General features: G+C 37.7%; 1 protein-coding gene across 4 annotated transcripts in view; it reads right to left on the bottom strand.

Moving 5' to 3' along the window:
• The window catches only part of CDC42BPB (CDC42 binding protein kinase beta), an 87466-nt gene that overhangs the window by 10708 nt on the left and 62666 nt on the right, over positions 1–14092 (bottom strand). For 2 of the 4 annotated variants that reach the window (XR_010623016.1, XM_065749934.1), the window contains exons 19-29: positions 13247–13395; positions 12566–12660; positions 12398–12477; positions 9714–9803; positions 9196–9285; positions 8683–8788; positions 6708–6844; positions 6023–6162; positions 4415–4496; positions 1267–1483; positions 817–879 (exon numbers count right to left, since the gene is read on the bottom strand). Coding sequence is in view for 3 of the 4 variants with exons in the window: in XM_065749934.1 (XP_065606006.1) it covers positions 817–879; positions 1267–1483; positions 4415–4496; positions 6023–6162; positions 6708–6844; positions 8683–8788; positions 9196–9285; positions 9714–9803; positions 12398–12477; positions 12566–12660; positions 13247–13395 (1249 nt within the window). In the remaining variant the exon portion in view is untranslated. The remainder of the gene's footprint in view (positions 1–816; positions 880–1266; positions 1484–4414; positions 4497–6022; positions 6163–6707; positions 6845–8682; positions 8789–9195; positions 9286–9713; positions 9804–12397; positions 12478–12565; positions 12661–13246; positions 13396–14092) is intronic. The other 2 variants (XM_065749937.1, XM_065749946.1) reach the window with 2 other exon arrangements.

Here is a 14092-nt window from a genome sequence, read left to right as displayed (position 1 = left end):
AGTGTTAGAGTGACTTGTAAGTCTGTGCTGACCAGTGACTAAGCAGCATTCACTTCACTGAGACACCGAAACCCATTCTGTATGAATTTCTGGAAAGGACATGGCAAGTCTTGGGAAAGAACAGGCTAAAGCAATCCCACTTTTCCCAAGGAAGAGGGTAGAACGTATTAAAAATGGGAAGGAAAAGAGTTTGGAAGGAAGCATTAGGTCATGGAGCTAAAGAGATAATGGAAAGGCAGGTAAGTCATGTACTTCAGCCATGAGCAGTCACATGATGTGAGTGGCTGCCAAACTTCTACCAGCTGAAAGAAACAGAAAACTGTATGCAGTGGCTCTAACGGCCAAAGTCTTATAAACACTTTTTTGTTGCTTGCATTAGCTGCCTGATTTCTAATTAGTGCCAGTTTAAGTCCTCTGATGGTGCACATTACACAAGTTTCCATGCCAAATTTCTCTCACTTAGTTCAAATTCTATTTAATAAGTGCCTGATAATTCACTGTGCATCAACTGCTGCTATGCGTGCTCTGACTACTGAAGCGTTTTGCTGTCTCCTGTGGGAACACAGTTAAGGTGAGAATGTGGCAGAATATGCCCAGTAACCTGTCCCTTTAATTTCAGCCAGTCAACTGAATGTGATGATAATGAACAAATTAGTGTTTATATCTCACATTCATTTTTCATCCTTGTCAATTAAATGAGTGCTTTTGATACTTACTGTACTTGAAGGGTTGTTGTGTAACTTACATTAAAACAGCACTTAAAGTCATGGAGCTCACTGCTCTGTATATAATCATTGCACTCATGGCCTAACTTACCGTCACGGGTCACTTCTATCACATACAGTCCTTCTTCTGAACCAATTGCTATTCTATCTCGATCTAAACCAAGAAGGAAAAAAAAACGGCTATTAGTTTATGTACATTTCATCCTATCTTTAAAAAAGACTGTTTTCTTTGAGCAGCAGGAAACATTTCTGGACAAAGATTTTCAACAGCAAATCAATTTTGCTGTAGTTGATGTAGCTTGTCAAAAGCAGACTGTATAATGTATATATGCTGTATTGCTAAAAAATCTGCTCAGCAACCACTATTTCCTCCAAGTGGGTGGAGAAATCCCAACAAGCAGGGTAAGATTAGAGATTTTCCCCACACCTTCCTATGGAGATATTCAGCTGAGGAATTCAAAGCATCAGGATTCTTATTATAGAAGCCCACCTAAAAGCTTCAGCAACTCTCACACGTTTATAAAAGCTAAAACAAACATACCCACAATAGCAGCAGCTAAACTTGCTTTAATAAGAGGCAGTGTACTGTCGTAGGCTTCTTGTGGAATATGCACAACCTGGTTTTTCAGTCTGTTTTTGTGCAGGATGGACTGTAACCCTTCTAGAATTCCAACCCACTTTCTCTTCTCATTCTCATTTTCTGTCAGGATCAGTAGAGAACAAGACTTTGAAGGCAAACCTAAGAGAGAAGCTGTCACCTTTTAACAGACAGAGAAAATAAAATTAGTAACAGTAATAAGAGTCCTTTTTGCCATTATTTTATACTGACTGAGCTGATTACTACTCTGACTTAGGAAGTGACTACTTTGTCAGTATCATACGCTTCCCAGAACTGTGAACATAAAATGCAATAACATACCTAAGTGGTATGCAATGCAGCACATACCTAATATGGCCACAGCACTTCGAAAAAATGCAAGCTTCAGTGGTTTTGTTTAAAAATACTCAGTCTTGCTTAATCATTCTGAATCCTAAAATACGGGCAAGGAATCCTATGTTCCTTTCCCACATGAATCAACGCAGACGACCAGAAGGCTCCTTCCTGCTCTGAAATGGAGTTTTAGATGCATGCAGTGACTTGTCCTGAACACTTTCCCCCATCAATGTTGTTAACTTACTGATAATGAAACGTGCTTTCAGAATCAGAGGCATTTTAAACACAATGGCATTGCTATGATTAGGTCTAGATTTTGATTTTGCTACTTAATTTTTAAAATATTTGTCTGGAGTGAAGTGAAAATCATATCTACATTAAAGGCCTTAAATGAAAACAATCTTCTGAAATTGGAGTGCTTTCCCAATTAGAACAAAAATCAAAATGGCTTCAATTAATATTCAGGGAAATCATCCTATAGGTCTCTAAGCAGAACACGTTCTGAATCGGAAAACCACCCAGGAACTTTCTGTATGTGTCTATTAAGTCTTAATGTTAGTTCTGCATCCTCTATGAAGAGCCTGTGGGAACAGAGATCATGAGAACTATTGTCTTCAGTAACAGGGCAACAGCCAGTATCTGCCTTCACACACACTGGCAGAATAGCAACAGTTATACAGAAAAAAAACCAGCAGTGAAAGGTTAAAAAAAACAGATGGGGGGGGAGGCAGGGCAAAACTGAAGGCTATTTGACATGGAATTAAACACCTTCAGTCTATATGCCTTGGAAAGAAAATAAGAAAAGTCCTTGCTGAAGGACTCCACTAGAGATGCTATTATGACACTGGATGAGGTCATTTAGACTGCAGTGTCTGCATGCTACAATAGCCTAACATCTGGTTTACAAAACAGTTACAAAGGAGAAATGATTGGAGTCTGAGCATTTCTTTCTCAATTTCAAGGGGAGTCAGAGGTGGCAATATTTTAGAGTTCAGCATCACTTTGGTGTTGCTTTCTGGTAACAGATAATCCATAAGAAATGAAAATCTCTTTCTGGTGCCGCACCAATACCATCACATGTTACGTGAAAAAACACACAAAAGAAAGATGCCATATTCTATACAAATTACATGAAATAACCATCTTAACTGTTTTGTAAAGGATATTCTATGACATTATGTCAGTAACATGCAGATCTAGGACATGATGTTCAGGATGAATCAAATGAAGCTACAAAAACTGCCTCTCTTGCACAAGAGAGCGTTTGCAGTGAAGGTGGTGAGGGCACTGGAACAGGTTACTTAGTGTTGTGGTTGATGCCCCGTCTCTGGAGACTTCCAAGGTGAGGCTGGATCAGGCTCTAGGCTGCCTGACCTAACTGTGCATGTCCTTTATCACTGCAGTGGAGTTGGACTAGACGGTCTTTAAAGGTGGATTCAAACTCTAAGGATTCTATGATTCTGTATCACTAGCTTCCAGCTATAGGGATTCCCCTGTTTGAAGAGCATAAAACTAAGAAAAAAAGGCACACCAGCATCTTCTCTGGTCCCTGTCAAAATGATTTGTAAAGAGATACCCTCGCATACAAGAGTTTTAGTTAATTCATGGTATTTCTTTGATGTAGGGGACAAGCTGATCAAACTTGAGACATTTCATCATCTACACAAATATTTTAATATTGGGACTACTTGACAAAAGCATGAAGTCAAGCTGTGTAGATAACTTTTTCTTAAACGAATCAACCAAACTTCTCCAATGTGAAAGAAAGCAGACGTGAATAAATATAATACAATTGAGAAAGCAGTAAAGTAGTAAGAGGAAAAAGAAGGTAGCAGTGAACTAAAGGATGAAAGTGCAATGCAGAGTTTTTGACAAAAAAAAAAAAAAAGCAGAAAAGCAAAACCACTGTAGCACTCCAGTAGCCAAGATGTTAAATATCTAAATAAAACTCTACAGGATCAAGTCACTGACACAGCACGTGACTCTCAGCTCTTTGGCTTCCATGTTCCACTGATTTGATTCCAATTAACTGAGGTTTAGAGGATGCTGAAAACAGTGAGAGTTCTGTATTCAAATGCAAAGAATTATAGATATTGTTATTAACATACCCTTCTTTATATTTTAAAATTCCAGATTAAGTATAATTCACATAAATTCTAGGAAGGTTTCCTCTTATTTAAAACTAAACACAGCATTCAGATAGAACCGTAGAGATGAGTTTATAACTAAGCTAATTATTTACTCCTGTTTTGATATCTCCTACTATACTTAAATTTGAAATTAAGGAAAGAAGTTTCAAATTTACTTTTTTACTTAAGACAATATATGGTAAATCAAAATCAGCAAGTAAAATCCAGCTTCAGCCTGGTATGTTACACATCAATTCTCAAAGCTAGAACCCTCTAAAGATGAGAAAAACAGGATCCAGTAATGCCAATGGAACAGGACATAAAAATACACTAAAGCAATTGAATTCTAATTAAGAAAGGGAAAACAAAACAAAACAAAAAACTATATGTAAGGAAGCATGAAAAGAAAGAGAACTTTCTAGTCTAATTCAGCTGGAGGAATATCATGGTCTTATATGGTCTTATACATGTTTCATCACACTTCTTCACTTTCTTATAGTTTGCATTCAGGGAAATCAAAATTTGCATAGTTTAATAAGCATTAAATGTAGACAATATACTTCACTATGAAAATAGAATACTGGTGTTCAGTCTGTATTGTCTTTAACAGTAAATTGATGTCATACCCTGAATATACAAGGGATGTCTTTACGAGTTGCATGTATTACATCTGGTGCTAGGACAGAGCTCACAGAAAAATCTTCATCTCTGGTAAAAAAAAAGACAACAAAGCAATCACATACACATGCACACAAATATACTCAGCAAAATCTAACTGTTAGATACCACACTGTTTTCAATAGGCTGCAATCTCTTATCACTGCACAGAGGTCACAACTGCGAACACTGATTTGTTATGCTATAACTGCCCTTGACCTAAACGACTCACAAGCTTTAGTTATGGCTCTACAGCATTCGTACATGTAACTAAGTACACCTGAAGTTAAGTGGGATGGCATTGTGTAGTTTTGTTTTACCAGCCACACCTATTCTACAATTAGCAGCAAGAATATTGCTCTTCCAGCCCAGCAGACACATTAGAAATGAATAATTCATACCTCAATGTGTAGCAAGAGAGGGGCCTTTGGAAAAAAAGAAAAATCACATAAAAAGCTCTTGGCAACATAATTATAGTTTGTGGGATTCAAATAAGGGTTTTCAAAACAGCTGGATTTTATTCTCTATTATGGTAAAATAAACAGACATCGGAACAACTTTTGCATTTCAGAACACTCCACCCCAGAGGGCTTGTCCACACAAGCCTTTTTAAACTGCATTCTGACCAAGCTGATAATCACAATTGCCAATTTTAGTGTAAAGATGACACTAATGCCACTAAATTCGCAGCTGTGGTAGTTAGTGTCTATTAAAACATCTAAGAGTCTTCAGAAGACAGATTCAAAGAGGCAGCTACAATAAGCAGATAAAGCATAGGACAGTCAGTATAATATCTGGCTGAGCTGCTTCAAGCAACGTACTGATGAGAATGCTGCTATTTTCAATAGATCTGCACTTCTGCTGCCAGCATGTCAGAGAAATGACACTGATGATGCTCAGAGAATAAACGCGAGAGCAGAGCATCAGTACTGGTGCAATCTCACGGTACTACTGTCTAGGAAAAATAGAAGTCAAGAAGCTTGGGAATGGAAACTTTATATTCAACAGAGCGTGTTGCAACATTATAAGTTACTACACTTGATACTTCTGTAAATTAAAATTGAAAAACTTTGTTACTCTGATGAATGTAAGTCTCAGAATTTTTGCATACAGTGTTCAGTGTTACAAATGGCTCACCACAAAAAATGACTCCTGTGAGAAGGCGAAGTCAGAGGCATCTGCATGGTCAATTAGCTGATGCTTATCTAAAGGCTGCTTCTGTCTTACCAACTTTCCTGAAATTACTGTCTATGTGACAGCCTGTTTAGGTGGGATTGCAGCAGAAGAACCCATCCACCAAAGTACATTTGTCTTCCATTTGGGAATATGGAATTCCAGGAAGAATCATGGTAATATTCTGATACTTGTGCCTTGCCTTCTCAGAAATCACTTGTAAGTGACTTACTGTTTTTGAGCCACTTCTTTCAGTCTAAACTTAGCTAGTGTCTATACTCAGAAAATAAAGTCTTCTCAAACAAGACTTTTCATGATCCAGAAGTTTCTTGCATACCATATATAAGTACTCTTGTTAGGGAAAAAAAATAACAAAAATTCTCCTCTATCATAGTAACACAAACCTGAGATCCAGGACTTGACTTGCAACAACTCCAGGCTGGGTGGATTTTCCTTCAGGCACATCATATAGGAAGAGTTTGCAGTCACAGACAACTGCATAGGCTCTCTGCCACCCTTTCTTGACTCCTGTAGGCTTTGGAACCTGTGTAGAAGTAACTAATTGTTTATTAAATGTAAGCACACGTGGCAGATACAGATTGCAGGGACATTCAGATAAACTGTGATCAATGGATTGCAACACTTTTTACTTGATTTCCATTCCATTTTGAAGAGCAAGTAATCGAGAAATCATTTCTCCTTCTTCAAACTCTTATATTATCTGTTACAGTATATTAAGTTTATTAAGTAGCATTAGGATAAACAATGTGGCCTGTGTAATACACAAATGTCAAAGTGGTCTGGCAGTTTACCTTTTATATTATGTTTCTATCAACTATGACAGAAATTATTCCTCAAAGAAACACACTTGATTTTTTTTTCCTTCTTTTCCTCTTAGCGCCTGTTAAAATCTTAGCTACTAACCTTCAGCTCTTGAAGCAAAACCAACTCTTTTCTTCTACATCTAAAGCAACTAATGTTAAATAAGTTATACAGATGTCACCTAATGCCTTACAGCTTAAGCACAATTTAGCTGCATAGCTGTAAAGTGTACTGCGGTTCTCTTCTCCAAGAACAAATGATTATTACCTTGACGTAACCTTTGTAGGCAGTTCCTATTCCTCTCTGCACATCCACACCAAGGGGCCTTTTGGCTTGCTCGGGTGGTATAGGGCAGACCTGAGGCGCACTGTCCTTGCAGGAAACATGGCATGCAAACGAACACACTAAGTACAAAAGAGAAAATCCACAGTGAAATGTGTGTGAGTGAATAATTACAGAAAATTAAAGCAGTCTACTCTTATAAACAGAAAACTGAAATTTGAAATTGCCAGTCCAACATAACAAGAGTCCACCACGCTAAATGATTGAGAACACTTAGATACTGCACATGACTCTCCATAGTGCATTTATTTTCCATTTTAAACCCATTTCCATAAAAGGCAGGAACTGGCTTTACATCTCAATGCTGCTTATAAAAGCATTTTCCAGAAGGAAAGGGATTTGGTCAGCCCTGGTGCTTGCTGGACAGCAACCAACTGAACTGCAGAAGAAAATTTGTATTAATACAGGAAGAACAGAAATTATTGGGTAGGAAACAAGATAAAGATAACAGGTGTTCAATTTGATGTTAATATGCAGGAAAGAATCCAAAGTTACAAAAATAAAGTAAAACTAAGCCTCCAAAAACCAGAAAGGGGTGAAGCAATAAACAACATAGACTTGAATAACAAAGATGAAACCAGAGGACAGTGGCTGAAATTCTGTGTGATGTGAAAAGGGCATAAATGTATTCTGGAGCTTAAGTAAGGAGCAAGCGTACACTATACTGATCACTGCATTCTTTCTTTCTTACCATTAATACCACTTTGTGCTGCACCAACAAGGGACAATGGTTTCCTGTCACTGTCCTGTCATCACTGCAGGTATTGCTCATGACCAGACAATACATTCAGCTCTTTCAGAAGGCATCATAATTGGTAGGACTGTGCAAATCAAGGCACACTAGATGCAGTACACGGCCAGTTCCACAGGCCTCTGTAAGTACAACTATATTTTACCGAAGCCTCCGGCAATAGAAAAGAGAAGGAACTGGGAAAAGCAAGTGACTGGGGGTGGAACACGGCAAAAGTTCTGTTCAACTGGTGTCATTCTTATGTCAAAGAGATTCCAGTTTTGTTTCTGTAGCTATAAAGACTTGGAGCAGAAGGGGCAAACATGGTACTAACAATGCTCTGCTTACATGCAAAAAGAAGAGATGCTCATGCACTAAGGGAGTGTGGGGGAAGGAAAGAGTTTAAAACTTGCAGGAAGAGATGCAAAACAAGAATTCTGAACTATCAGCAGGAGACAAAAGACAGCCCTGGGTTGGAGCTGGCAGAGCTGTACACGCTCTCAGGGAAATCGCTGGAAGACCTGCCAGGAAAGAAGCCTGAAGGGCAGAGGATGCCATCTGAGTGTGATGCTGGAGGTGTGGAGAGCAAAAAAGCTGGGCAAAAAAATACAACAAAACTACACTGCAGTGCTTTGAACAGATGTGTGGAACACTCACTGACTTGATGTGTCTCACCAAGATGTATACAACACAAAGGAAGTACTGTCAAATAAAATTACCACTGAATACTCAAACATGGAACTCAATGGTACACATGCATCACAAAGCATTTCAGACAGGCCAAACTGAGAAGGCAAAAAAAACCTAGCAAATACTCTTCCCATAACATGGGGTTTATGATTAGGATTTGTAAGTTATCTGTGCATTCCTGAAGTCCTTTATGCTTCAGTATACAGACAGAAAACACATCTGGCCTCCACTCAACACAATATATATATAACAGTTCCAATGGGAGCAATGGTCTAAGGTGTTCTTTGAATTTAAAAGTCTGATGATGATACAAAAGAAAAAAAAGGAGGAGCATTCGGTGGTAGCCACTCCTCTCTCTTTCACTCCCTTCCCAAGGAAATAACTGCTTTATAATACATCAGTGTTTTTGGATATTTTTTTTTTCTGGGGGGGGATGAAGGGGACAACTTGTAGGAAAAGCAGTAAGTTGGAGTGACTCACCATCACAGGCATAACCTTGTCGAACCAATCCCACCATAAGTGAGGTGCAATGACTGCACTGAGTAGGGCTTGTAAATGACTTGATATTGAGCTGGTGAGCTTTAGGCTGTAGAAAACACATTCAGAATAAACAAATGGAAACAACTTTTCAATGTCTGTACTTATAAAATGAAAGCATGCCCACTCCTCCTCCCATTCCCAATATATCAGTGTGCGTTATGAAATCTGAGCTTTTAAAAGTAACTGCGTTTTGTAAGAGGTGCTGCAATATAGCAGTAACATTTTTTACTTCACACTGTAGAAGACATTCAAACCAAATCCTCTAACTATTTATTCAGCCATCCCTTTTGACAAATCAAAACCCATCAACTTGCCTTTGGTAACACTTGAATAAAAACAGAGACCTAACAAAGAAACAACACACAACAAACCCAAACAGGACAAGCACGGATGGCTAATTTACAAATGGTAATTCTTCCTTAGTTCGGAAAACGGTTAGCACAGTCCCCCTACCTTTGGTACAGCTAGAGAAATGGACTGAATGGTGGGGGAAGGAGCAGCAGGCATCCTCTGAAGCCGAATTGGTTCCTGAATCACAGAAAACTGTAATTGAGCAAAATGAGGGTTCAAGAATTTGTTTTAAGGTCAAGGTGGCAAAACTTATTGGTTTTTGGTTGTTTTTTTTTCATTTTTGAAAATCATCAAAAATTTGTCAGAAACATTGCCATTCTGATTTAGTAGAAACAGATTGTGTTTTAAAGCACTCACAGGAAAGCCTGCACACTAACAAGCAAGCAGCAGTACAGAAAACATATGAAAATGAGATGCATCAACATACATAGAGCCAGCAAAAAGGTTTCACATTTGCAACTGTTTTCAAAGCAGATGCAATTAATAACACTGCCAAGTTATACATAAGCAACATTCAATCTTGCCTCTTTATACAAAAGCCACAATATATACTGATAAAGAACAAGACAGAGAGACTTTCCACTGAATTACTCTTCAGGGTAGAATAATGGTTCCCTTACTTCTTGTTGCTGCTCTGCAGTTACAACTGAAGTAGATGGTGAAACTTCTGATTTGGGACCCTGCGTTTCCTGTTCACTAATGGAACCAGTCTGCAAAAGTGACAGCAAACAAGCCAGATTAGATACCACAGACACAATGAAGTATTCTCAGGCCAACAGAATGGAAGTTCAAGGTAGCTACAATGAACAGCTCACTGCAGAAATAAATGAGAAACTTTGTTCATTTCTGTATGCATACATCTAGCGACTTTATACTCTTAAGAAAACCCTTCCTCAAAACAAATTCTGCCATCTGATGGAAAAGCTGTAAAGCTGGAAGCACTGAGATGTGCAAAACCCAGTAGCAGGCAGCATAAATAAAGACTCTTAACAGTCTGCTTTTCCCAGAAAGACTGTGTTGATTCTCTTGCACACAGGTATGGAATGATGCCTGAGAAGCTTGGCAGTAATCCATAAAATAGCTCATTTCTCATGGTAGCTTATGCTACACTAGGATTTTTCTAGCACACAGCAGCCACCACAAGAAAAATCCTTTGAGTAATACTACATGAGGCTTTTAAAACTAAGTAGTTTTTTTAAAAAATGATTGCTAACCCTATTTCCACTTATATAATTAAAAATAATCATGTTCTTTTAATCGCACTGTCCAATGTTTCACTAAAATTTAACACTAGCACCCATTAGAAGCCATCTCTTAATTTCACATTACATTAGCAACTACTAATTGCCAGCACAAGGGGGAAGTATGCTACAATTCCAGAGCTAAAGAAGCAGGGTGTGGAAGTAGGGTGCTATATTACCATACTCTGAGGACATAATGGAAATCGTGATTAACAAATATCAGATTAGACTTCACATAAATGATGTAATTAGCACTAAAGGCAATGAGTAATGAATCACTCACTTCCCAGCCAGTTTCAACAGGAAGATGGCTCAAATTCAGTTAGCTCACTGAACAGATTTGAGTATTTTTTTTTTGTTTGTTTGTCATGAATTGATTCGTAGGGCTGGGCCACTGAAGATCAAATTATACCATTATGTAACATGAACAATTTAAAAATGCTAGGCATGATTCAGCTTTAGCCATATAGACAGTCAAAATAATAAGCCTGTAAAACGTATTAAAAGAAAACTAAACTAGCTCTATTTAGTGGATTAAGTTATGGAGAAGCTAAGGAAGCAACATCTAGTTTTAGAAGGCCATTTTTACTATCACAGGTCACAACAAAATAAGGAGACAAAACTACTAGCAAGAACTTACTTCTTCCCAAAAGGCTAGCAGAGAAGATGTAGACGAAGAAGAAACAGAATCCTTTGTTGTAACAGATATGAGGGATAAAAACGATCACTTATCACCCACAGGAAAACTTCAGATGGAATCTTAGTAGGCTAGCTAAATAAAATGTTTTATATGGCCCAGTGATATTCATTCAAACTAAACTAACCTAGAACAGATGATCTTAAAATGTACATGTGAAAATATTGTTAATGGAAGTTACTAAGTACTGTATCAGGAACTGTAATGTAACTCATCAAAAAATGCCACCTGTGTTCAGTGAGTATGCATTTAATGCTGGATCTGGAGAATGGATCTTCAGCAGCTCCGTCTTGATGCTCTACATTACTATTTTAATTATATTTGGTGCTTTTTAAAGCAATATCAAAGTTGGTAGATAAATGCTATTAGCCAGATTGTAGTGTATGTGTGTAATGTTCTTCTTTCTTCATGTCAGCCATGTAGCTCATCTCATTGCTTAAGCAAGAAAGCCAGCATGGACATTTTCTAACTGAGAATATGTACGTGCACATATCACAGCATGTCCATGGGCCTTATTTTTGGCACCAGTAGTAATTTGAAAAAAGACAGAGAATGTACACATGTATATTTCACATATACTACCTCACCAGACTGATGAGGTTATAACCTCAGCCCCTTTAACTCAGATCCATAAACGTAACAGATAATTCTTTCCAGTTCCAGCTCAAAGTTTTATCCTGAACTGACAATGAGTTTTGCAAAAAATAAAAATAAAAAATAATTAAAAAAATCTCAGATCTTTGAGGATAAGGAGTTCACAAAGTGAGGAGATCTGATTCTGTGTTTCATTTAACATCTGCTTCCTTGGGGAAAGCACAAACTTTTCTAATCAAAACGCCCACTTAGAGCTGCTATGTGTATGATTAGTCTTCTAAGGATCAGAGGGTGTGTCACAGTGAGCTTACAGTACCATCATCTGTGGGTTCCCTGACTCTTTTCCCAGACCCTTCTACTCTGACCATCCTATGAAGATTTGGAGCCAACAACTTTCTATATCTATTTAAACACAGTCTGAACTGTATGCATACTTATTTTTCTTTTTTAATGTTAACTAACATCTTCCAACTACAAAGTATTTAATCCCTCATTTGTAATAGGGTGTGCCAGCCTTTCTAAAACAACCTGAATGTATATTATTCAGCCAATGGCTTGAGATTGACTTAAAGAAAATAGAATGAAAAATATGTAATGTGAGCTTTTGGGAATATTTCCTAAAGGTGCCTAATGGTCACTGAATTCTATGATACACTCACTTGACTAATATACCAGATACAAATCTGTTACGAAGGGCCCAAGCATTACTTTTAGGCAATAAAAATACATCTCAGCTATCACATTTTCATGGTCAGTTTATGTAATAACTCACTCTGAAGGTCAGATCACGAGCAAGAGGTGAAGTGTTGAAATATTCAAAAATGGAATCCTGAAAATCTGGAAGTTTGAGACCTAAAACCCAAAACAGAATAGCCTTAGCTAAACAGCAATATCAAAGGCTGTGTCAGAACTCTTGTTAAAACACAGCAACTTCTGTTACCTGAATCCGTTCTGTATTTCTCTTCCAGTTTTCTCCTTAAGCCTTCCATCTCTTCCAACAATTCTCTGTTTTTTGCTTCTGATTCCTTTAATTTACTAAAGTAACAAAATATGATCAAAATACAGTCATAAGTATTTCCAAGTCAGGAATGCCAGACTCCAAGTCCTGGAAAAAAATCCCCCCCCCCTTTTTTTTTTTTGGGGGGGGGGGGGTTGGGGAGGGGAGGGCAGGGGAGAGTGCTAGAGCTTTTTTCTAGGCTTTGTTTTCTGGTTTTATTTTTCCCTAAATTAGCACCTCACTACTTGGCTAGACAGTGAAAATTACACTTACGACTCCTGTTCCCACTGCAAATATTTGCCAAACATAATTATTAGAATACTAGTTTGGTCTTTTCTTCCCAGTTAGTTTATTAAAAACTATTTGGATTTGCTTTCAGTTTGCTCTTAGCCATACTTACGTTTCTTATTCCTGAGATATTCACAGCAGTGTAAAGTTAACTTGAAAAAAACATTAAGAGTTCTCACTGACAGCACCAGAAATGTGCAGCCTACAGAATAGGATCTTTCCAGCAAAGTCCACTAATCCAGGCACAGGGGAGCAATGTGGAAAAGAGCTGTTACTACTACTATTCTAATTCAGAGCAATGTATTTAAACCCAAACATAACCAAAGCAGCTATTACCTTTCAAAAGATATGTTTGCATCTTTAACTTTTCGCAGCTCTTCTTGAACTAGTTGTTTGGCACGAATTTCGGCATCAAGGGCAGACTGTAATTCCAGCCTAGCTGACATATCCAACTTCTGACTGCGTCGCACTTTCCAAAGTGGATCCTGTTGCAGTAAGTTACTGAATATTAACATCAGATGTCTAAATCTATTTCCATAGTTGTTCAAAGATGCAAAATAACTTTCACACTGGTTCAGAGAATGCACTTTTGCTTAATTATGGACAATACTCCCGCTACACAGAAATCAGACAGATTTTATCTCATCAACAAAAAGTAATGATTGTTTGTTTTTGATGGTTATACCATTAACATAATATGCTTGAAATCAAATTGCTAGGTCACTGAGCGTGACAGCTAAGCAGAGAATCCACTGAAAATGGCTAACTTTCATTGTCCAAACTAGAAAAGTGTACAGAACTTGCACAGTAACATACTGGACTTTCAGAATTTAGATAAATGTATACAGTTTATGTAAGACATAATAACTTAAAACACAGCATGAAGTAGTAATTTGGGTCTTGAGATACTCTAGATAACAGTTCATATGTGCATTAAGTAATGTATACTGTGCAAATCCTCACCACCAGAAGCTAGTTTTCCAAGCTTTTCAAAGCATTTTTCAGTGTGGACTACATTTTCAGTGTTCCCGAATGGATAATCTCCCTAGTCACAGACGAAAATGCAAATAATGCTATGGAAATGAGAGCCATTTTTATGTTGAGAAATAATTAACCTTAGATGAGGCTCTGCAGAAGTTACAAAACCCGTTGCAATATATAGAACAGAATTCTTTATTCTGG

The sequence above is a fragment of the Cyrtonyx montezumae genome, unplaced genomic scaffold (genome assembly GCF_038088225.1).
Source record: "Cyrtonyx montezumae isolate F1298 unplaced genomic scaffold, pur_monq_1.0 scaffold_10, whole genome shotgun sequence".
NCBI classification, from domain to species: domain Eukaryota; kingdom Metazoa; phylum Chordata; class Aves; order Galliformes; family Odontophoridae; genus Cyrtonyx; species Cyrtonyx montezumae.
Note: the sequence above shows the minus strand (reverse complement) of the source record. Positions and strands in the feature narration are given on the sequence as shown.